General features: G+C 40.2%; 1 protein-coding gene across 34 annotated transcripts in view; it reads left to right on the plus strand.

Annotated features, from left to right (window-relative positions):
* Window positions 1-23778, plus strand: part of MACF1 (microtubule actin crosslinking factor 1) — a 406463-nt gene that overhangs the window by 351068 nt on the left and 31617 nt on the right. For 30 of the 34 annotated variants that reach the window (XM_030823503.1, XM_030823500.1, XM_030823502.1 and 27 more), the window contains 24 exons: window positions 1412-1531; window positions 1920-2027; window positions 3280-3498; window positions 4394-4597; window positions 5318-5326; window positions 6617-6848; window positions 8104-8330; window positions 9644-9766; window positions 9865-9966; window positions 10593-10694; window positions 10788-10961; window positions 11053-11208; window positions 11352-11549; window positions 12081-12209; window positions 13295-13468; window positions 16092-16247; window positions 16352-16558; window positions 16693-16812; window positions 17254-17423; window positions 19404-19563; window positions 20471-20665; window positions 20999-21127; window positions 22026-22169; window positions 23225-23413. In XM_030823503.1, the coding sequence (XP_030679363.1) occupies window positions 1412-1531; window positions 1920-2027; window positions 3280-3498; window positions 4394-4597; window positions 5318-5326; window positions 6617-6848; window positions 8104-8330; window positions 9644-9766; window positions 9865-9966; window positions 10593-10694; window positions 10788-10961; window positions 11053-11208; window positions 11352-11549; window positions 12081-12209; window positions 13295-13468; window positions 16092-16247; window positions 16352-16558; window positions 16693-16812; window positions 17254-17423; window positions 19404-19563; window positions 20471-20665; window positions 20999-21127; window positions 22026-22169; window positions 23225-23413 (3747 nt within the window). The remainder of the gene's footprint in view (window positions 1-1411; window positions 1532-1919; window positions 2028-3279; window positions 3499-4393; window positions 4598-5317; window positions 5327-6616; window positions 6849-8103; window positions 8331-9643; window positions 9767-9864; window positions 9967-10592; window positions 10695-10787; window positions 10962-11052; window positions 11209-11351; window positions 11550-12080; window positions 12210-13294; window positions 13469-16091; window positions 16248-16351; window positions 16559-16692; window positions 16813-17253; window positions 17424-19403; window positions 19564-20470; window positions 20666-20998; window positions 21128-22025; window positions 22170-23224; window positions 23414-23778) is intronic. The other 4 variants (XM_030823508.1, XM_030823516.1, XM_030823487.1 and 1 more) reach the window with 1 other exon arrangement.

Raw genomic sequence — 23778 nt, forward strand, 5'->3', positions numbered from 1 at the left:
AAGAGTCTACATGAGGCCTTTTGTTAGCTAATGCTCTGCTAAGAAGGCTGATGGTGATGGGAGTAGATAATATCTAGATTCAAAAGGTCCAAATGCACCACAATCTTAGTTTGACATAATTAACTCTCTTAGCATTAGATGGAAGAGGGGAAGGAATCAAGAACTATAATTACTATCAAATATGCAAACCAAAACAGCAGAGCTATCTAAAATAGAACCTTCTCAGTAAACACAGGTGTCATATTTCCATTGATCTTTTTTCCTTCCTGCTTTCTGGAAAAAAGTCATTTGTTCTTTCATGTAGCTGGATACACACCTCTTAATGTGCCGTAGTACAAAAAATAAGTTAATATAACTCCTTAGGATCATAGTGATGAACGTATGCTTTTTGAACCACACAGAAATTTGCTCTGAGTCCAGGTATATCCCCAATGTGTCTTTAGAGTTATCCCTAATCTTGGCCAGATATTTCAATATGAAATTTATTGTGCTTAGGAGAAGCGTATTTTAAATATAAGTGTATATTGGCCAAGTTGAAGAAGAAGAGATAAAAGACTGGAGAGGTCAGGCATAAGAGACTGGGCTCACACCTGTAGTCCCAGCACTTTGGGAGGCTAAGGCAGGAGAATCCCTTGAGGCCAAGAGTTCAAGACCAGCCTGGGCAACATAACAAGACACCATCTCTACAGAAATATTTAAAAATTAGCCGAGCATGGTGGCAATTGCCTGTGTAGTCCTAGCTATTAGAGAGGCTGAGGTGGAAGGATCACTTACGCCTAGGAGTTAGAGGCTGCAGTGAGCTATGATTGTGCTACTGTACTCCAGCCTGGGCAACAGAATCGGACCCTGTCTCTGAGGGGGCAGGGAAGGATGGAGGATTGGGAAGCCCTCATGAAATAACAGTCACGTAGAACATGTTCTTGGTTTTCGTTATTACATAACCATTTAAAAATGTGTTGTTCTTTTGGGGTCTTATGCTGCTTCAGCTAAGCGGGCACTTCCAAGTTAACTTGACTCAGCTGTCTACTGCCATATTAGGTTTATATTTAAACATCGGACTAAACCTACTACTGTTCCATGTCTGGGTAGGAAAGAGCAATGGCAGGAAGAGTGTAGTCTCATAAAAATACTGATTAGAGGCATATTTCTTTTGAAGGGGATTGATATCTGTTATTTCTAGCTGTAGAAACTGAGTTCTGTAACTTATTTTAAAGAAATTGAAATATGGTCAGTTCTAACTTGTTTGTATCTTGATTTGTGATTTTATGAAATTCTTTCCAGTTTTGACTCTACTTCATGAGATACAAACTGTATTACTGAAAATCCAGGCCTTGCTGTGTTGAATAAATTACAGTTCTGAGGAGACTTGGCTGTATATAATTTGTTTATTTTTCTTTTATACGTCTATTAGTATGAGCAAGCTGCTGATGCAGAACTAGCTTGGGTTGCTGAAACAAAACGGAAACTGATGGCTCTGGGTCCAATTCGCCTGGAACAGGACCAGACCACAGCTCAGCTTCAGGTACAGAAGGTACGTGCCCACTCTTTCCTGAGGTAATAGAATCATCAGTAACTTAGAGTGACTAGGAGAGTTTCTGACTATCCCATGTCAAGTGGAATAATTTAGTGGCATGATGGTAAATAGAAATTAATTTTCTATGTACTTGGTTGAGATGAGGAAGAATTTTTTTTTTGCTTTGTGAGAAAGGAAAAATAGGCCCATTAATCCATAATTAGCAATTTCCTTGGTAGAAATTTTTGTAAGCTACTAAAAAGATAAGCTAGAGAAGATGTTGGATAGGCAAAGTGTCAAACTGTATAAGAACAATTTTTGATGTGGCTTTTTCATAGATTTTGTCTTAACCTTCAGTAATAGGGTCTTTTTACTTCTTGACTTAACTACAGTTTACTTTTCAAAGGCTTTCTCCATTGACATTATTCGACACAAAGATTCAATGGATGAACTCTTCAGTCACCGTAGTGAAATCTTTGGCACATGTGGGGAGGAGCAGAAAACTGTATTACAGGTGAATTACATTTATTTATTTGCCATATTGTTCCTGTTTTGATCATGGTGAATTAGAAGCACAATTGTGAAATGATGGTTTAAGGCTTTTTCCCTCCTGGACTTTTCTTATGATTGTTATTAAAGTCCAGCTTGATGTTCTGGGGAATTCAGAATCTTAACCCTGTGTCCACAGATGTTTAAAACAGCCATCCTATATAATGTGAAATATATTGCAAATCCATCTTATTTATAGCAGGGGAATTGCTACTTATCCTCACTCCACAGGGAGCAAGCTTTGAGTTACTTTTCAAGGTATTTATGGTAGTTTTCTTCAGAACCGTACGCAGATATTAATTCCTTCATTATATCCTCCTAAAAGGTTACACCTAGTTTTAAAAGGATTGGTCAAGATAGTTTGTAGACAAGCTTTTTCATTTTGTTTTGTTTTGTTTTATAAAGGATATGTTTAAGCACATTTCCTCAGAAATAGTCATAAACTGACTGAGCTACTCATCCTAAACATTTGAAGCATAAATGGCAGGTTTCTGGAGACTTTTTTTAATCAGAAGAAAAATGACAGGCAAAACTTGATAGGCAAGGATTCCATCGTAGCCCCTTAGATGTTCAGTTTTAAACTGATCCATTATAATAATGGTATATTGGCCAGGCACGGTGGCTCACGCCTGTAATCCCAGCACATTGGGAGGCCAAGGTGGGCGGATTACCTGAGGTCAGGAGTTCGAGACCAGCCTGGCCAACATAGAGAAACCCTGTCTCTACTAAAAATACAAAAATTAGCTGGATGTGGCAGCGGGAACCTGTAATCCCAGCTACTTGGGAAGCTGAGGCAGGAGAATCCCTTGAACCCAGGAGGCGGAGGTTACAGTGAGCCGAGATCACGCCAGTGCACTCCAGCCTAGGTGACAGAGTGAGACTCCATCTCAAAAACATATATAATAATAATAATGCTATATCTAAGGTTGTGTATCATTACTGAAAGGTTAATTTTGCTGTGTTTTTCTTATACTATTTTACTGCCTTTTAAACTTTTATCTTTTAAAAATTATAGAAATAAAATATATGTATGATAGGAAAATTAGAAAATTTCAGGTAAGTATGAAGAAGAAAATAAAAATCACTTGTAATCTTTATTGATACTTTAAAATAATTTATTCGTGTATTTAGACTTTTTAATGTATATATACCTACTTTTTTTCTTAAGAGTTTATAATAGTAATACTCATCCTTTTTTTTTTTTTTTACTCACATAGGAAAAGACAGAGTCTCTAATACAGCAATATGAAGCCATTAGCCTACTCAATTCAGAGCGTTACGCCCGCCTAGAGCGGGCCCAGGTCTTAGTAAACCAGTTTTGGGAAACTTATGAAGAGCTCAGCCCCTGGATTGAGGAAACTCGGGCACTAATAGCACAGTTACCCCCTCCAGCCATTGATCATGAGCAGCTCAGGCAGCAACAAGAGGAAATGAGGGTAAGGAGCATGCCAAGTTTCATTTTATTGCTCTAAAATGGTCTCTATAATTTATTTAAAAACAACATTTGTTAGTGTCTATAGGTGCAAGTTCTGTGTTACGAAGTTAATTCTTGATCAGTTAGAATTCCTTTCATAATATATAATCTGAATTATTTCCTTTGTTGTTTAATATCAATTGATTAAACACTAAGGTTATAGAGATGTCGAGAACCTTAGAATGACAGAGCTAAAGAAAGAACTCACTAAAAAATAGGGTGTTGTTACACTCAAGGTGTGGTTGGATGATACTTTCTACTTAGGCACCAGCTGGAGTGAAAGCCATGAGGTAATGTCAGAAAACATTTGCTCTGTGTAGTTAATGACACTTTAAAATGTTTATTTCTGGTTTATGGCTTGTGCTTATTGCTATTCCTATAAGTGGAAGGATATAAACTGGACGTAGCCAGCAGTAAAGTCAAGGAGTGGTTAGATTGCCAAAAATGTTGCCATTCATAGCTTATCCAGCTTGGTATCTCAGTCTGGGGAGGTAGACAATTATTAAACCATGTAGAGTAAAATAGAGTACATAGAAGTACTTATGATTACAGAAGAGTGTGGAGTAGACTTGTATGACACAGGTGGTAGGGGAAGAGAAGAGAGGATGTTTCCAGGAAGGCTGCTAGAGTGATGAGACATCAGAACTGACTTTCAAAAATTAAGAGAATTGAGTAGTGTCAGAACCTAAGACTTAGGTGTTTTTCTGTTCCCGCACAAATGGTGAGATGCTGGGCCTTGCTGATTTTTAACAATTTTGTTTGTTCCTCTTAAAGTTGATATTAGCTCTGATCAAAGTATCTAAGTAAGTAAACTGGTATAAAAGTACTCATTATGGTTTAATTCTGTTTTTACCTAGCAATTAAGGGAATCTATTGCTGAACACAAACCTCATATTGACAAACTACTAAAGATAGGCCCACAACTAAAGGAATTAAACCCCGAGGAAGGGGAAATGGTGGAAGAAAAATACCAGAAAGCAGAAAACATGTATGCCCAAATAAAGGAGGAGGTGCGCCAGCGAGCCCTGGCTCTGGATGAGGCCGTGTCCCAGTCCACGCAGGTATGTGTGTGTCTGACACTCATAACCTTGAACTGTCTGCTGTTCTAAACAAGAGGTCTCTGTATCAGGTATGTCTCTGTGCTCAGGAATGTCCAGACCAGCATGTTAATATGTGATCGGTAGATAGAACAGAAAGCTTAGCCTATCTCCATTTTTATTCCAAGGAACATTGGCATACTGACATTCTAAGGAGAGTGAAATGAGTCTTGGCTGGTATATATTGTCTGTTGATGGTTTCTCTGAAAACTTTATGTTGTGATGATCCTTTAGCAGATGATTTTGGATAAATTTACCTTGCAGATTCAAAAGCAGTGACTGCCTCAAAAAAGTACTTATTGAACCTGTTACTTTTTTGCTTTAGAGCAACGGCACATTAGTTTTCTTAAGCAACCAGCTAACTCATAGTTTAAGATGCTTGAGTAGGGAGTAGTAAGAGCCAAAGAGAAGTATAAACCAGCAGAGGGATTTAAAGCATGTAACTACATACTTTCAACTAATATATTACTCTTAGTGGTACTGTTGTCATGTCTGGGTATTTTATTCCTATGTTTAGTCAATATTCTTGGTTAATATTTGTACTTACTCAAGTTTCTCCCCCCACCTTCCGTCCCATCTCTCACTCACATTGTGGAATGTGTTACTTTGTGTTGTTGCTGCCTGCTCCTGTCTTCCCCACATCGTCACATTTCATTGTTGTGTTGACCGCGCCCACCATTACAGATTACAGAGGTAAGGTACCCATCCCCATTGGGACTAGGGTGTTCTTATAATGCTGAAAATTGAGGTCATTACCTATAAGGGAATTTCCCTTAACTTTAGTGGAATAAATTTAATTAGTGCAGTTTATTATGCCAGTTTCATTTGGGGTGGAACCTAGAAGTGAGAGAGTGATGGGAAGTGATTTTGTTAAGGAATCCCACCATGTTTTTTCTACAGGACATTTGAAATTGATAAACCTTTCTTTAACTAAAACCAGAGTTGGTTTGAGATAGATTTTTCTTAGGAGGCATGCTTATCTGTTTTGCTCTTTTCTCCCCTCTCTGCATCAAATTTTAATGAGAACTTTTCAGTTGTAGTCATGTTATTCAAAGTACCAGAAAAGTGAGAAGGTAATAATTCTTTAAGAATAAGGTTAGATTTGGTCTTCCTTAATTACCTTCCATTATTCCAACATTTTTTCTCTCTTATTGTTCCATAAGGTGGGTCGTTAAATTGCATGCCATGATACTTTTAAACTACAAGTCGTGTAGCATATTAAGTTTCCCATCCATTTACACAGCTGGTGGAGGGCATCTAACTTGTTGGTCTAGTCTGTTGCATGCAACTGTCATCTCAGATGTTGACATACTGACTCTCAGCAGTTTCATAATCTTGTCCCTTTTTTGTTACATTAGTTGGAATAGGAGAAATATTGTGGCAGCACTAAAGATTTGAATTGGTTTCTAGTACATTCATATATTTAGATTCTTAAAATAAACATTGGCTTTTTTTTCCCTAATGGGCCAGTGCTGTATACGCCCAAAACAGTTTTGTTGTTGTTGTTTTTCTTTTTCTTTTTTTTTTTTTTTTTTAAGACAGAGTCTTACTCTGTCGCCCAGGCTGGAGTGCAGTAGTGCTGTCTCAGCTCACTGCAACCTCTGCCTCTCGGGTTCAAATGATTGTCGTGCCTCAGCCTCCCTAGTAGCTGGGACTACAAGCACGCACCACCATGCCCGGCTAATTTTTTGTATTTTTAGTAGGGACGGCGTTTCACCATGTTGGCCAGGGTGGTCTTGAACTCCTGACCTCAGGTGATCCACACACCTCAGCCTCCCAAAGTGCTGGGATTACAGGTGTGAGCCATCACCCCTGGCCCAAAACAGTTTCTTAACCAAACTCAACACTTAACAGCCATTGGGCTAGACTGAGCACAGGTTATCCTGAACAGTAGTAGGATAATATCTTGTCCTTATTCCCTAACACTTCTCCAAGAAGAGTGATGAGGTATGCTGTGATGGTAATGTTCCAACATTTGTTTAGTTTCATGATAAAATTGAGCCTATGTTGGAGACACTGGAGAATCTTTCCTCTCGCCTGCGTATGCCACCACTGATCCCTGCTGAAGTAGACAAGATCAGAGAGTGCATCAGTGACAATAAGAGTGCCACTGTGGAGCTAGAAAAACTGCAGCCATCCTTTGAGGCCTTGAAGCACCGTGGAGAGGAGCTCATTGGACGATCTCAGGGAGCAGACAAGGATCTGGCTGCAAAAGGTGCTTGATGACTGTCATTATTTTAAAAAATCAACAGAATAAATTCTAGGCTGTGGTTATCTTCAGCATCCCACCAGATTTATTTATTTCTTTGAATGTAAAGGCAGTCCCCAGTAATGAGTATTCCAGAAAGTCATTGGAAAATCATTTGGAATTCAGAACACATTTCCCCATTGAAACAAGGTTACAATTGGTAGTTAGATTCCCAGGCCAGGAAACAAAAGCTCCTTTAACCCCTAACGTGAGTAAACTACAGTATCAATAGTGGGTAGAACATAGCTACCTTTTGTAACACTTTCCATGGGAAACATACAAGTTTAACACAGAACACTGGAAACAAGAGTTCTCATCTTAGCCCTTTTGTAAGTTAGGGGTTTTGTATCTTAGCACCACCTTTATAGTAGATGATAGCCCATTTCTGGATTACTTCTGTGATCCCTGTATGTGGGAGACCAATGTAAGAGGAAAACGCTGGTATAGAAATAATAGGCCAGGGCCGGCCGCAGTGGCCCAGCACTTTGGGAGGCTGAGGTGGGCAGATCACTTGAGGCCAGGAGTTCGAGACCAGCCTGGCCAACACAGTGAAATTTTGTAAAAATACAAAAATTAGCTGGGCGTGGTGGCATGCGCCTGTAATCCCAGCTACTCAGGAGGCTGAGGCAGGAGAATTGCTCGAACCCGGGAGGCAGAGGTTGCAGTGAGCCAAGATTGCACCACTGCACTCCAGCCTGATGTGACAGGGTGAAATTCCCTCTCTCTAAAAAACAAAAGAAATAATAGGCTGAGTGCGGTGGCTCATGTTGATAATCCAAGCACTTTGGGAGGCCGAGGCGGGTGGATCACCTGAGGTCAGGAGTTTGAGACCAGCCTGGCCAACATGGTGAAACCCCGACTCTACCAAAAATACAAAAATTAGCTGGGCATGGTGGCACATGCCTGTTATCCTAGCTGCTTGGGAGGCTGACGCAGGAGAATCTCTGGAACCTGGGAGGCGGAGGTTGCAGTGAGCCGGGATTGCGCCACTGCACTCCAGCCTGGGCAACAAGAGCGAGACTCCATCTCCAAAAAAAAAAAAAGAAAAAGAAAGAAATAATAGTAAAACTAAAATAGAAAATTATCCTTTAGTTATAAATGCTTAGCATTTTTTAAAAAAATAGTTTCATTGAAAAGGTCAGAGTTACATGGAATTTCTGAATAGACCTATTTCAGGCTCTTAGGAAAGTCCTATTCATATCTCTTTTATTAACCTCCTCAGAAATCCAGGATAAATTGGATCAAATGGTATTCTTCTGGGAGGACATCAAAGCTCGGGCTGAAGAGCGAGAAATCAAATTTCTTGATGTCCTTGAATTAGCAGAGAAGTTCTGGTATGACATGGCAGCTCTCCTGACCACCATCAAAGACACCCAGGATATTGTCCATGACTTGGAAAGCCCAGGCATTGATCCTTCCATCATCAAACAACAGGTTGAAGCTGCTGAGGTAAGAAGGAAACAAAACCCTTTTTCTTAGGTGTCTGTCCTCTAGAAAAAGCACTTTATCAAATCAAAGTGAGGTATGTTAACTGCTTAGCCAGGCTGAGTACCTTAAAGGTTTTTGTTTTTGTTTTTGTTTTTGTTTTTCGCTCTTGTCCCCAAGGCTGGAGTGCAATGGCATGATCTCGACTCACTGCAACCTCCGCCTCCCACGTTCAAGCGGTTCTCCTGCCTCAGCCTCCTGAATAGCTGGGATTACAGGCATGTGCCACCATGCCTGGCTAATTTTTGTATTTTTAGTAGAGACAGGGTTTCCCCATGTTGACCAGGGTGGTTCTGAACTCCTGACCTCAGGTGATCCACCCACCTCGGCCTCCCAAAGTGCTGGGATTACAGGTGTGAGCCACTGCTCCAGGCCTAAAATTTCTTTTTAAGTGAGACATTCTCCAATTGAAAAAAAAACCTGCTCATTATATTACATTCCTTAAATGTAGAAAAATAGATGGTAGAAAATAAAAATCAATTTCGGACTCATCTAGAGATAACAGTTGTTACTTTGATATAGTTTTTTTCTAGTTTTTGGCACTATTTTTCTTTTACGTTTTATAGAGATGAGGTTTCACCATGTTGCCCAGGCTTGTCCTGAACTCCTGGGCTCGAGCAATCCTCCAGCCTTGGCCTCCCAAAGTCCTGGGATTACAGGTGTGAGACACTGCACCTGGCCCAGGAGTCTATTTTTTACCAACAACATTTCTTACCTCATATTGTCCATTTAGCATAAGCCAAGCCTATCTTGATATTATTTCCCTAATTTCTTACTTTTATTCCAGCTATTTTTTCATAGAGAAATTCTTTCCCTCCCCACCTTGGGTCAATACCAATACATGAGCCAATTTTTAGGATCTGGCACAGAGTTTTTTCAAGATCATAGACCCCAGCACTTCTGTTATACTCTATTGTCAGCACTTACATTTGTGACTTGTACTGTGTTATTTTACCCTTGATATGTTTCTCTGTAATAGACTTCTAGCTGTTGATTATAATTTCTTTGGAGGCAGGAGGGGGTGAACCTTTGGTAAATTATTGAAGCTCACCATACCTTTTCTATACTATTTTACATATACATATACCTATATGTAATATATATTTTGTATATATGAAAAATAACCACGTAGAGTCTGAAGCTTTAGTGTCCAGATAAGTGAAATTGACAGTTATGTTGAGCATCTGCTGTTGATGGGGTATAAATCACATTTGCAAAGTTTGGTAAGGTCTGTTCTGTTTTCTGTTTTGGCTTATATTCTATTCGTTTACATGTAGACTATTAAGGAAGAGACAGATGGTCTGCATGAAGAGCTGGAGTTTATTCGGATCCTTGGAGCAGATTTGATTTTTGCCTGCGGAGAAACTGAGAAGCCTGAAGTGAGGAAGAGCATTGATGAGGTGTGGAGAAATGGATGAGGCACTTAGTTAGAACATTAGTGGGCCCAGACTAAAGAGTGGTATTGATTGAAGAATCTGATTGAATGTTTTTCCCCTAGATGAATAATGCTTGGGAGAACTTAAACAAAACATGGAAAGAGAGGCTAGAAAAACTTGAGGATGCTATGCAAGCTGCTGTGCAGTATCAGGACACTCTTCAGGTGAGAGGCCAGGAGGTGACCACCAAGGAAATACAGGTTCTGTTTTTTTGCCATTTTTGTCATTTTTGGAATTAAGCACAAAAGTGGATCACCTTCACAGGACTGCAGACCTAAGATAGTGCTGTTTCCACAAATCTAGCCAAAGTTCCCCACCTGTAGTGGAAAAAGTAGTGACATCTGTCTGAATTCTTACTCTTCCTGCCATTTTTATCATTGCCTGCTCATCATAGATTCATTTAGCTACGTTGTGAAGCTGGCCTTATTGTGAAAGGTCATTGCTTGCCAGAGGTTCCAAACCGAGGTTATCTTCAAGCACAGTTTGGCACAGTTGCTTCAGAACATCATGAGCTTGCTAGCTGGGATTGAGAAATCTTCACTTTTATTCAAATTTAGTATTTCCAAATTGTAGTTTATTTTGAACATTATCTTGATAATGTTGGCTCCATTATTAAATCACCATATTGTTAATAAAGATCATTATTCTTTGTCTGTGCCCCTTACCTAAAATCACAAACAGCACAAGGTGCTTTGATTGATTTATGTCTTCTTATGTTAGCAGGGATAATGCTAATTCTCTCCCAAAATCTTCTGGTTGTTTTTGACTGTTTACTTGTCTTTTGTTCTAGGCTATGTTTGACTGGCTAGATAACACTGTGATTAAACTCTGCACCATGCCTCCTGTTGGCACTGACCTCAATACTGTTAAAGATCAGTTAAATGAAATGAAGGTTTGTATCTGGGTATGGCTTTTGAAGAAGAATTGTTTTATTTTAGTTTTTAAAGGCTTGATTTGATGTTAACATTGAGTGTGTTTTTGACAGGAGTTCAAAGTAGAAGTTTACCAACAGCAAATTGAGATGGAGAAGCTTAATCACCAGGGTGAACTGATGTTAAAGAAAGCAACTGATGAGACGGACAGAGACATTATACGAGAACCACTGACAGAACTCAAACACCTCTGGGAGAACCTGGGTGAGAAAATTGCCCACCGACAGGTAAGGCAGGTGGTAGATGACGTCAGTGAACTACTCTCTGCTCTTTTCTAATTTCCTAATGAATGTTCCCTTTCTGTCTTTTCCTGAGTAGCACAAACTAGAAGGGGCTCTGTTGGCCCTTGGTCAGTTCCAGCATGCCTTAGAGGAACTAATGAGTTGGCTGACTCATACTGAAGAGTTGTTAGATGCTCAGAGACCAATAAGTGGAGACCCAAAAGTCATTGAAGTTGAGCTTGCAAAACACCATGTAAGTATTTTCGTTTTTTCATCTCTAACTATTGATTTGAGACCAGATGTTGCCACCAGAAGCCTTTGAATGTTGTGTATACCTTAGAGAACCAAGTTAGATGATATCCATAGAGATAAATTATGTTGTTCAACATTTTTTAGGTCCTAAAAAATGATGTTTTGGCTCATCAAGCCACAGTGGAAACAGTCAACAAAGCTGGCAATGAGCTTCTTGAATCCAGTGCTGGAGATGATGCCAGCAGCTTAAGGAGCCGTTTGGAAACCATGAACCAATGCTGGGAGTCAGTGTTACAGAAAACAGAGGAGAGGGAGCAGCAGCTTCAGTCAACTCTGCAGCAGGTACATGTGACATCCAAGTAAGGTAGGGAAGAGTTATACAGATAACAGAAAGCTTATCTAAATCAGAGAGATCAATTTGAAAAGCAAAGAATCCCTTATGTCTTGAGGGGAAGGTTAATACTGTGCTGTAACTTATCTGGAAAGAACAGCTTTTGATTGGGTAGTTCTTTTCTGAATTCATTTGTAGCTCAGTCTCTTTATTCACTATTCAAAGTTAGTAGATCTTCACTATAACAGATTCCTTTTTTTCTTGGATCAAGTCAGGTCTCTCCCTATTCAACAGTACCTTAATCATATAGTCAATTCATCTGATCATATCAGGCATTTATAATATGTTATAGTGAGGTCTGAAGGATTCTGCTAGATTCTAGCAACAGTATTGGCCCCATGCTAATCTAGCAACAGAACAGCTTTGCCAGAGAGCAGCCGAAAATTCCTTCCTCAAGATAAACTCCTCATATCATTTGGAAAGTTAACTTTTAAAGCTGAGAATTGACTACTGACATGGTTGATATATCTTTTTCTCAAAAGGCCCAGGGCTTCCACAGTGAAATTGAAGATTTCCTCTTGGAACTTACTAGAATGGAGAGCCAGCTTTCTGCATCTAAGCCCACAGGAGGACTTCCTGAAACTGCTAGGGAGCAGCTTGATACACATATGGTAATAGCAATTTTTTGGAATTGAGCATAAGCATCCCATATTCAATAGCTCCTTTCCAAATTCACAGTCATAATTAATATGTATCTGGAAATCTACAAAGTAGTGCATTTTTATCAAAAATATAGTATAACCTTTGGGGATTGCTGCCTGTTACAGGCTTCTAATACCTTACAGTAGGCAACAGTAGTGACAGGGAAGGTCAGCTGGAAATTTTGAGTTAATCAGCTTTATTGACACACACATACTGACTTGAAGATGACAGCATCAAGAAGACAAATATATAACACAGATGTGTTTTTACTTAAGAAGGAAACTACTTAATGGGGGTTTAGGGAAATCAAATAGTTACCGACAGTATTTCAAGAACGCATGCTAGAACAAAAAGCAACATAATTCCTAGGCAAATTTTTCATGAAAAGGGGAAATAGATTATTGGAGTCTTTTGTGGGATCTCTAATCCTTAAAAAATGTTTTTCTTGGCCGAGCGCAGTGGCTCACGCCTGTAATCCCAGCACTTTGGGAGGCCGAGGTGGGCGGGTCATGAGGTCAGGAGATCAAGACCATCCTGGCTAACACGGTGAAACTCCGTCTCTACTAAAAATACAAAAAATTAGCCAGGCGTGGTGGTGGGCACCTGTAGTCCCAGCTACTCGGGAGGCTGAGCAGGAGAACGGTGTGAACCCAGGAGGTGGAGCTTGCAGTGAGCTGAGATTGTGCCACTGCACTCCAGCCTGGGTGACAGAGTGAGACTCCATCTCAAAAAAAAAAAAAAAAAGTTTTTCTTCTATGAGTGATAAAATTATTTTAATATTTTAATTTGTCACTTGTTACTTAGTAAAATATGTTAATATTTATATTTTAATACAAATGAATTCTAAGTAATTAGTATTTAGTTATTACAATTAATTTTATTATTAAGTATAGTGGATTTCATTCCCTTATGGCTCAGCACTTCAGCTGAATCCAAAAGAATGGCTTTTAAGATGAGCCCTTCCTGGACTTTCCCAGACTCTGCTACAGAATCTATATGTAGGTGTCTTCCAGAGAATTTGTATAATTGATATCTTTCCTGCCTTTTCTTGTAGGAACTCTATTCCCAGCTGAAAGCCAAGGAAGAGACTTATAATCAACTACTTGACAAGGGCAGACTCATGCTTCTAAGCCGTGACGACTCTGGGTCTGGCTCCAAGACAGAACAGAGTGTAGCACTTTTGGAGCAGAAGTGGCATGTGGTCAGCAGTAAGATGGAAGAAAGAAAGGTACAGTGTATGATCCCCATGTTTGAGTAATTTGCTGAGTGATTGCATGTATAATTGCCATCTTATTTATATGAAGATTTTTTGAAGACCAGGGTATTGTAACAGAAGTTGCAGCACTGATTCCATCTGTGTTGAGTTGCAATGATGGTATAAGTTTCTGTTGTCATTTGCTTTTATAATTATTCATTCCTTACCTGTTAAGATATTACTGCCATTATCACTTTGTGATGGGCTTTATGTCCTATATTAATCACCAATTTGTGTTCTACTTAAAAACAAGGTTTTGCTGGAGTTGGTGTCTTGGGGTTGAGAGATTGGGGACAGGGCATGTAGGGACTATGACTAATAATTCCCCACAAGGAATTTGGTTCCTAATGTACATGTAGTATGCAAGGAACTTTACTAGAAATCAGGAGAGAAGTAAATTATATGACCTCTTCCCACTCATCCTCAAAAATCAAATTCTCTTCTCTACAAAATAATGAAAGATGATTAGGGATCAAGGTGTTTGCCCAAAAAGATTATTTTTTATGAGTACAGAGTTTCACTGTATTTTTCGCTGGTCAGATCAAGTATGAAATATATATATATATATATATATATATATATACACACAAACCTGTTGACCACATTCACTCAATGAATAGTTATTGAGCAAGTATGTGCCAAGTCCTGTGCCTGATTTATGGTGGAAACACTAAAGACGACCCTATCTTTGGGAAGTTAATGAACAGAAGGGCATAAAACACATGAACATCTTGAGAGAAGCATTAATTTCCTGAAAACCACCTAGCGTGGGGTTGGGTAATTTGATTATATTAAGAATGGCTAAAGGAACTAAGTGTATGCTAATTCTTGGACAGAGCCAGACCTGGTGGCTCACACCTGTAATTCCAGCACTTGGGAGGCTGATGCAGGAGGATTGCTTAATGCCAGGAGTTTGAGACCAGCCTGGGCAATATAGAAAGACCCCATCTCTACAAAAATACCTAAAAATTAGCCAGGTGTAGTGGCACACACCTGTAGTCCTAGCTACTTGGGAGGCTGAAGTAGGAGGCTCACTTGAGCCTGGAGGGTTGAGGCTGCAGTGAGCAGTGATGGTGCCCCTGCATTCTAGCCTGGGTGACATCAATAACCTGTCTTCAAAAAAAATACCCAATCCTTGGACAGGCTGTCATCCATAGATCCTGCAGAAGGCAAAGCTAATATTAAATAAACTGAGACAGATTCCAGCTCATAACCAAGAAATTTTCAGAGAGTTTTCTTAATAGTTGAGCAAAATACCTTAAGACATAGTTGCCCATTATCAGAAATGGTCAGGCAAAAGGTGAGTGTGAAGGATAGTTTATTGTTTCGCAGGAACATTACCTTCAGGATCAGTAAAATCATTTATTAAATGTGCATGGTGCTGTATTAAGAAAATATAAAGAATATGTAGATATAAAGAATATAAAGATATAAATTAGATATAAAAGTATATCTTTTATATCTATAAAGTAGATATAAAAAATACAAAGAATATGTGGATAGAATGATGTGGAAAGAATTCCTATCATCTAGGAACTTGTAATATATTAATTTCTAAACATTTCTCTATATATTTGAAGTGGATTTCATTTTTCTACCTGATTTGTTTAGATTGGGTTTGTACATTTTTATAACATTTATTGTAATTTTTTTTTTTTTTTGGTAGGGGGGTGTTTACAAAAATAACCTGAAAGCACAAAGAGGAAAATAGAAATTACAACCCAGTCAGGTAGAATTAACAACAGCTAACATTTTTAGCGTACATCTTGGAGTTTTTTCTGTGAATGTTTTGGAAATACTCATTTTTGTCAGCCTGTCATTTTTACTTTGCCTGCCTAGTAGGTGGGCCAGAGGCAGAAGTCATTACCAAAAGGTTAGTGTAGGTCTCTGAGGATGGAGCTTATGAATTCTGTGGGATTGAAGTGTACTTGTGAAGAGTAGCCTTTTCCCTGAACAAGCTGTTGTTGTTGCCATTCTTAGGTAAATGAAAGTGTCTGAAAATCTACATCTAGTGTTGTCAGATTTTTGCCTAGAATGTCTTGGCTTCTTTCGTTACCTCTTCTTCTTATAGCATAAGCATAATTTTCAGACTCATATTTTCATATGCCATATTTTCTGAAAACATGTATTTAAACAAAGAGTACTACATTGAACATCATCTTTATAGTAAATTGCTTTTCATTTAGCTGTTTTTATACCACAAAAAGTACATTAAAGGAAACTGAAACATTACCCAAAGCAGGTTGTAGATCCTGCAGCTGTCACCACTAAAGGGTCTGTTCACTTACAGTTATTGAATAGTCTTATTCCCGTTCAAGGAAGTGGAGAGTAGCAGAGAAAGGAACTTAGCTGCTTATTGTGCTCTATTTCCTTTTCCATGTACACAGTTCTTGCCCACTTGTTTCAGACACTAACATTAAAATGTCCCCTTCTTTACAAATAAAGCATGTTTGGAGGTTGATTAAATGAGGCTTCCTTTTTAGAGGTCATTTCATTTGGTGTACAATTCATGCCTTTGTCGCTGAAGCTATAATTCCTGAAATTGGCGCTTTTTCTTTGTGTGTGTGTGTGTGTGTGTGTTTTACTTGAAATTCAGTCAAAGCTGGAAGAGGCCCTCAACTTGGCAACAGAATTCCAGAATTCCCTACAAGAATTTATCAACTGGCTCACTCTAGCAGAGCAGAGTTTAAACATCGCTTCTCCACCAAGCCTGATTCTAAATACTGTCCTTTCCCAGATAGAAGAGCACAAGGTAACTATGATACTACGATACTGCATTCTTTTTGAAAGCACTAATTGGAAGAAATGCCCCTTTATCTTATCTTAAGCTTAAAAAGAGCACTATTGTTCCCTCAGGTTTTTGCTAATGAAGTAAATGCTCATCGAGACCAGATCATTGAGCTGGATCAAACTGGGAATCAATTAAAGTTCCTTAGCCAAAAACAGGATGTTGTTCTGATCAAGAATTTGTTGGTGAGCGTGCAGTCTCGATGGGAGAAGGTTGTCCAGCGATCTATTGAAAGAGGGCGATCACTAGATGATGCCAGGAAGCGGGCAAAACAAGTAAGTTGGGGAAGAAAGATACTAATTCACTGAAGAATCTTGGGCTGCATGTATTGAGTCTCTGGGATGATTCTCAAACGTGCTGTATAGTGTGTATATTCACTCCTCTTAACTTATTTCTTATGTAATTTTAGTTCCATGAAGCTTGGAAAAAACTGATTGACTGGCTAGAAGATGCAGAGAGTCACCTGGACTCAGAACTAGAGATATCCAATGACCCAGACAAAATTAAACTTCAGCTTTCTAAGCATAAGGTAAAGCAGTTAATTGCTCTTAGGTCCCGAGCCATAGTATTTGCTAAAGCTTGTATCTTGCCAAAAATAAAAATCAGAGCTAGTAAAAAGAAAACCAATTGGTTAATGTTTAAAAGTCAAAATGATGAAGCCAGGGTTCCGTTTTATATCTAGACGGTCTAATCATGATATTTGCTCATTTAAATAACAGTTTAAGCAAAGTAGTTACGGAAGTAACTAGTTAAAACTGTAGGCTTTCACAAATTGTCAGGCACTTCTGTATATGGTATAACAAAAAATTATAAATTTCTTAAGGATAAGCTATGGTTAATTTTAGTTCAAAAAAAATGGTGATATTCATACTTTATTTGGTTTCTAGCCTGAAAACTCAAATTCTTTTGTTCCAAATCAAGATGTCATCTGACTTTTAACACTTTTTTTGTTTTCTTTCTGGAAACATAGGAGTTTCAGAAAACTCTTGGTGGCAAGCAGCCTGTGTATGATACCACAATTAGAACTGGCAGAGCACTGAAAGAAAAGACTTTGCTTCCCGAAGATACTCAGAAACTTGACAATTTCCTAGGAGAAGTCAGAGACAAATGGGATACTGTTTGTGGCAAGTCTGTGGAGCGGTGAGCATGAATGTCCCCTTCAGGGGTCTAACCGGGATCCCAAAAGCAAGAGGTTCTTACCAGATTCTATAAAATGGTGATAAAGCTAATGCATCAGTAAGAGGTTTTGTACCATCTTAACACCACCAGTTAGTTCAAAGACTGTTATAATTTAAATAAAATGTGTAAAAATTCTCATTTTAAACTTGGACCTTACTGTATTAGAGAGAGGCCTATAAAATGAAACCAACAATAATAGAAGATCAGTAACTCAAAAGTATTTGTAAATCATCAATTTGTATACCAACAGCTGTCTTATTGACTGCTCTTGGACACTCCAAAGCCTCTACATGCATTACCTCATTTAACCATAATGATACCTGACCTTTGCTTGGCAATTACTACTGAGTACGTACCAAACAGTGGCTGATAATCATTTAATCCTCATAACCACTGAGGTGGGTACCACTTTTATTGCCATTTTACAGATGAGAAAATGACCATAAAGAGGTTCTTAACTCCCCTGAGGTCACTCAGCTACCATACTGGCAGAGCTGAGGTTTAAACCATGGCAGTTTGGTTCTAAAAGTTGTACTTTTATCTATTTGTACCCACTATGCCATGCTAAATATTACAATATTGCTACCCTATTCGTACTTTTTTTTTTTTTTTTTTGAGACAGAGTCTCACTCTGTCACCCAGGCTGGAGTGCAGTGGTGCGATCTCGGCTCACTGCAAGCTCCACCTCCCAGGTTCACGCCATTCTCCTGCCTCAGCCTCCCAAGTAGCTGGGACTACAGGTACCCGCCACCACGCCTGGCTAGTTTTTTGTATTTTTAGTAGAAATGGGATTTCACTGTGTTAGCCAGGATGGTCTGGATTTCCTGACCTCGTGATCCACCCGCCTCGGCCTCCCAAAGTGCTGGGATTACAGGCATGAGCCACCGCACCTGGCATTTTTTTTGTTGTTGTTGTTTTGTCATATTGAGACAGGGTCTAGCTCCCTGGCCCAGGCTGGAGTGCAGAACTTGCTGCAGCCTCCAACTCCTGGGCTCAAGTGATCCTCCCACCTCAGCCTCTCGAGTAGCTCAGACTATAGGCATGTGCCACCACACCTGGCTAGTGTTTTTTGGTTTTGTTTTTGAGACGGAATCTCCCTCTGTCACCCAGGCTGGAGTGCAGTGGCACTGTCTCAGCTCACTGCAACCTCCGTCTCTCGGGTTCAAGCAATTCTCCTTCCTCAGCCTCCCGAGTAGCTGGGACTACAGGTGCACGCCACCACGCCCAGCTAATTTTTAAAAATATTTTTAGTAGAGACGGGGTTTCACCATATTGGCCAGGCTGGTCTGGAACTCCTGACCTTATGATCCACCCGCCTCGGCGTCCCAAAGTGCTGGGATTACAGGCGCCAGCCACCATGCCCAGCCGTTGTTTTTTATTTGAGTAGAGACAAGGTCTTGCTATTGTCCAGGCTGCCCTCTAACTCCTGACCTCAAGTGATCCTCCCACCTTGGCCTGCCAGAGTGCTGGGATTGCAAGTGTGAGCCAACACACTTGGCCTGTAATCCAATTTTTTTTTTGATGAGGTGACTGAGGTTCAAGGAGATGAAGAAACAGCCTAGGGTCACACAACTGATACAGAACTAGGAGTTGAACTGATTCCAGATCATTACCAAAACTATCATCTTTTACTTGGAGTGGTATGAGGTGATTAACACAGACCTTGGGTTCTTAGGGTGTGCCTGTGTGTCACTGGGCTATAAGATGCCTAAAGTGTATCTCTGCCTGTCCCCTGTGCTACCCTTAATCCATTCTAGAGGGTGGTTTGATTTAAAATGTCTCACCATCTCTCAGTCACTTTTTACTCTATTTCTAACTGCTCTAACGTAGAAGTCACTCTCTATATAGGGTTCAAGCAATATTCCCTTTCAGCGAGGCAGAATTGTGGGCCATTTGTAAAAGGAATCCCTAAAAATGGTAGCGTTTGTGTGCATTTCTCAGGCAGCACAAGTTGGAGGAAGCCCTGCTCTTTTCGGGTCAGTTCATGGATGCTTTGCAGGCCTTGGTTGACTGGTTATACAAGGTGGAGCCACAGCTGGCCGAGGACCAGCCCGTGCACGGGGACCTTGACCTTGTCATGAACCTCATGGATGCACACAAGGTAGGGGCGAGGCCTGGGCTACATTGGAGTGCAGTGGGTCTTCTACATATGACTGCCTCTGCCCTTCTTTCTAGGGGAGAAAGAGAGCCTGACAGTTGCTTTGTGTGTTTAAATAAACTGTTGCTGAGATTTTGCATTAGTCACAAAGAATTTACCAAAATTGGTTTGATTCAGATTTGGCAATGTGTAAACTTCACTTCAAGGTTGCCCCTCTTCCTGTTTGTTTCTCTCAGTTGAGTCACAAAATGGATTTAAATTCCAGCGGAAACCCGTAAGATACCCATTTCCACTGACTCCTAAAATGGAAATTAGTGATTTTTTTTTAAACCACTTCTGAACCTAACAATCCTAATACCACGCATGCCGATATTTAACGTAATCTCTTCTGTCATGTTGAATTATGTAATATCCTTCTGTTTCAGCACAAGCATTTAACTTTACCTTGAAATTACAACAGATTCTTATTATGTGCACAGCAGATATGTTTTTATTTCCCATAATTCTGGAAACGTTAGTATAATGGTTACCATTTTACAGATGAAGAAACTGGGCCTTAAGCAACTTTTCAAAATTACGTATCTCCTAAATGCCTGAGCTAGCATTTAGAGCCACATTTTCTGGTTTTTCCTTTTTTTTTTCCGTGAAAATTGGGTCTCGCCATGTTGCCCAGACTGGTCTTGAACTCCTGGGCTCAAGCAATCCTCTCATCTCGGCTTCCCAAAATGCCGGGATTACAGGCATGAGCCACTGCGCCAGGCCTGGTTGTTTTTTCTTATACATTGCTCTGCCTCCCTCTATGCATAAAAGACACATGATTAGAACCTACCAAGAAAATTATTATTTCCCAGTGGCTTCTTGGACTCAAAACATTCCTCAAACAAACAAATTCTCCTATTTTCTTTTTTAGGTTTTCCAGAAGGAACTGGGAAAGCGAACAGGAACCGTTCAGGTCCTGAAGCGGTCAGGCCGAGAGCTGATTGAGAATAGTCGAGATGACACCACTTGGGTAAAAGGGCAGCTCCAGGAACTGAGCACTCGCTGGGACACTGTCTGTAAACTCTCTGTTTCCAAACAAAGCCGGCTTGAGCAGGCCTTAAAACAGGTAAGGGATATTTGCTGTCCCAACCCAAGGGATAGATCTGAGTAGGTTTATTTGGTTTTTCTTTTACTAGAATCTGTTCCAGTCAGTCTTGAAATAAGTATAACAGAGTTGAAAATTGATACTCTGAATGTTCTATAAAACTTTAACATTCATTTTGAGAAATAATGAATTCAGTTGATTTTCAAAGATCTACAAATGAAAGATAACCTTTGTGGAGTTTTGATGAGGCCATGAAATGTCTGAATGAATACTGGACCCTTTCCCTGGCATGTCCCAGTATCTAGGTCCTTGGCTGCAGGGAGAGGTTGAATCTTTTGTGCTTGATTATTTCAGGCGGAAGTGTTTCGAGACACAGTCCACATGCTGTTGGAGTGGCTTTCTGAAGCAGAGCAAACGCTTCGCTTTCGGGGAGCACTTCCTGATGACACAGAGGCCCTGCAGTCTCTCATTGACACCCATAAGGTAATCCAGCCTTGGGGTTTGGTGACCTCATGCTACCTACCACCTTGAGGGCTGCCTACCACTAAATGAAAGCAACTTTTTCTTGGAAATATCAGAACTCACATGAAAAGGAACAAAACCAGAGTGGCCCTAGCTCATTGGTTTAGCAGGAATGAGAGGGAAGGGACTGGTGGGTTTTTTGACACCTTAAACAGTAACATTCATTCTTATAAAAGTAATATATGTTGGTTGTAACAAGTTTTTTAAACATGGTATTAAGGAAAATGTGGACTATTTCATCTTCTTTACTCCTCATCTGCATACGCCTTTGTTTGCCTTTCCTTATGTTACCAGCTTTAGGCCCTGATCTGATCCCCCAGAACCACTTACTAAGTTGTACAGTATGGTGCAGTGTCTGGGGTCTCAGTCTGTCCTAATGAGGTGGGAAATGTTTCCCTTTTTAAATTTTTATTTTATCCACTCAGATTTTAATCATGGATTTGTTATTATATTCTGTTATGGGTATTTTTTTAATATTATGGTTTTTACAACTATAATTATATTTTTCCAATACAAATATGTTTACCAACATGAAATGAAATAGGATATAAATGAGAATAAATGAAAAATGGGATTAAAAAAGAGAGAAACTAACTTGAATAGGAAAAAGGGGGCATACCTCTGTGTGTCCTATTCTTTGTTGTCATCTCCACCAGAGAAAGTCATTCTTGTGTAAACCCCTCACCTTCCCACATCTTTTAGAATTAAAATGCCATAAATAACTATACAGGCTTTTAGAGGTCTGCGTTAACACATGGAGGAAAAAGAAAACATTGAAATTTATCCCCCTTCAGTGTAAACTAACAGTGCTGCTAATATAGACTTTTTAAGTTTTTGTTTTCAAATCTTTTTTGTTTAGGAATTCATGAAGAAAGTAGAGGAAAAGCGAGTGGACGTTAACTCAGCAGTAGCCATGGGAGAAGTCATCCTGGCTGTCTGCCACCCCGATTGCATCACAACCATCAAACACTGGATCACCATCATCCGAGCTCGCTTCGAGGAGGTGAGTCCCTGGTTCAGAGGAGGACCGCACACACCCAGTAAACTATCACTATATTATAGTATTTTTCCCCCAGGTAAGGAATCTCTCACTCACTGTGAATAACTCCGCAAAAATTAAGTTAACATTTTAGTAAAGACTGTTTTCTTGGTAACGTGTGGCAACCTGGAGGGGTAGTGTTGGCATAGTGCTATGTTAATGTGACTTCCAGTGGACATGTTGTGTGTAGTGTCCACTCCTTCCTGGGAAGTCCTGGGTTAACAGGATGTACAGCTGACCCTTGAACAATGTGTGTTTCAACTGCACAGGTCCACTTACATGCGGTTATTGTTCAGTAAATACATTCAGCCCTCCATGTTGGTGGGGTCCACATTCACAGCCAAACATGGATAGAAAATACAGTATTCACGGCAAGCGAAGCCCATGTGTACAGAGGGCAGACTTTTGCAGGTTCCACAAAACCAATTACAGGCCTTGAGTATGCATGGATTTTAGTATGCGCGGGTGATACTGGGACCAGTCCCCCGTGGATACCAAGAAACAACTATACTAGATTCGCTTTCAGGAGGGCTGATATTTTATTCCAGCTCTTATCCCAATTGTCACTGGGGTAATAGTGAAGCCTCTTGACTGTTTGGGTGGTCTCTCCTCTAAAAACTCATTGTGTTGGCCGGGAGCAGTGGATCATGCCTATAATCCTAGAACTTTGGGAGGCTTGAGGCGGGCAGATTACCTGAGCTCAGGAGTTCAAGACAAGCCTGGGCAACATGGTGAAACCCGTCTCTACTAAAATACAAAAAATTAGCTGGGCATGGTGGCACAAGTCTGTAATCCCAGTTACTTGGGAGGCTGAGGCAGGAGAATCACTTGAACCCAGGAGGCAGAAGTTGCAGTGAGCCGAGATTGTGCCACTGCACTCCAGTCTGGGTGACAGAGCGAGAGTCTGTCTCCAAAAAAATAAATTGAAAAGCCATTGTGAAAATCAGATGAAAAAGGGCTTTGGAAACAAAGGGGTATGCTTGACTGAAAGAGGCCATGGTTTCCTTCTTTTTCCACAGGTCCTGACATGGGCTAAGCAGCACCAGCAGCGTCTTGAAACGGCCTTGTCAGAACTGGTGGCTAATGCTGAGCTCCTGGAAGAACTTCTGGCATGGATCCAGTGGGCTGAGACCACCCTCATTCAGCGGGATCAGGAGCCAATCCCGCAGAACATTGACCGAGTTAAAGCCCTTATCGCTGAGCATCAGGTGTCTTAACCTCACTGTGTGATCACTGGTGTTTTCTGTGTTGGGCATGGAGACCATCTCTGTTGCCCTGTGTATATGTTTTTAAATGGCTGCTTAACACATTACCACAGACTTAGCACCGTAAAACAACACCTACTTGCTTACCTCGTAGTTTCTGTGCTTCATATACCTGGGCATGAGTTGACTGAGTCCTCTTCCTGGAGTCTCCCCAGGCAGAAATCAAGGTGTCAGCCAGTACTACAGTCTCATCTGGAGTTCAGGGTCCTCTTTTAGGCTCACTCAGGATGTTGGCAGAATCCAGATCCTGGTGGATGTAAGACTGAGGTCTCTACTTTCTTGCTGGCTCTCAGCTAGGAGTTGCTCTT

The sequence above is a fragment of the Nomascus leucogenys genome, chromosome 12 (genome assembly GCF_006542625.1).
Source record: "Nomascus leucogenys isolate Asia chromosome 12, Asia_NLE_v1, whole genome shotgun sequence".
NCBI classification, from domain to species: domain Eukaryota; kingdom Metazoa; phylum Chordata; class Mammalia; order Primates; family Hylobatidae; genus Nomascus; species Nomascus leucogenys.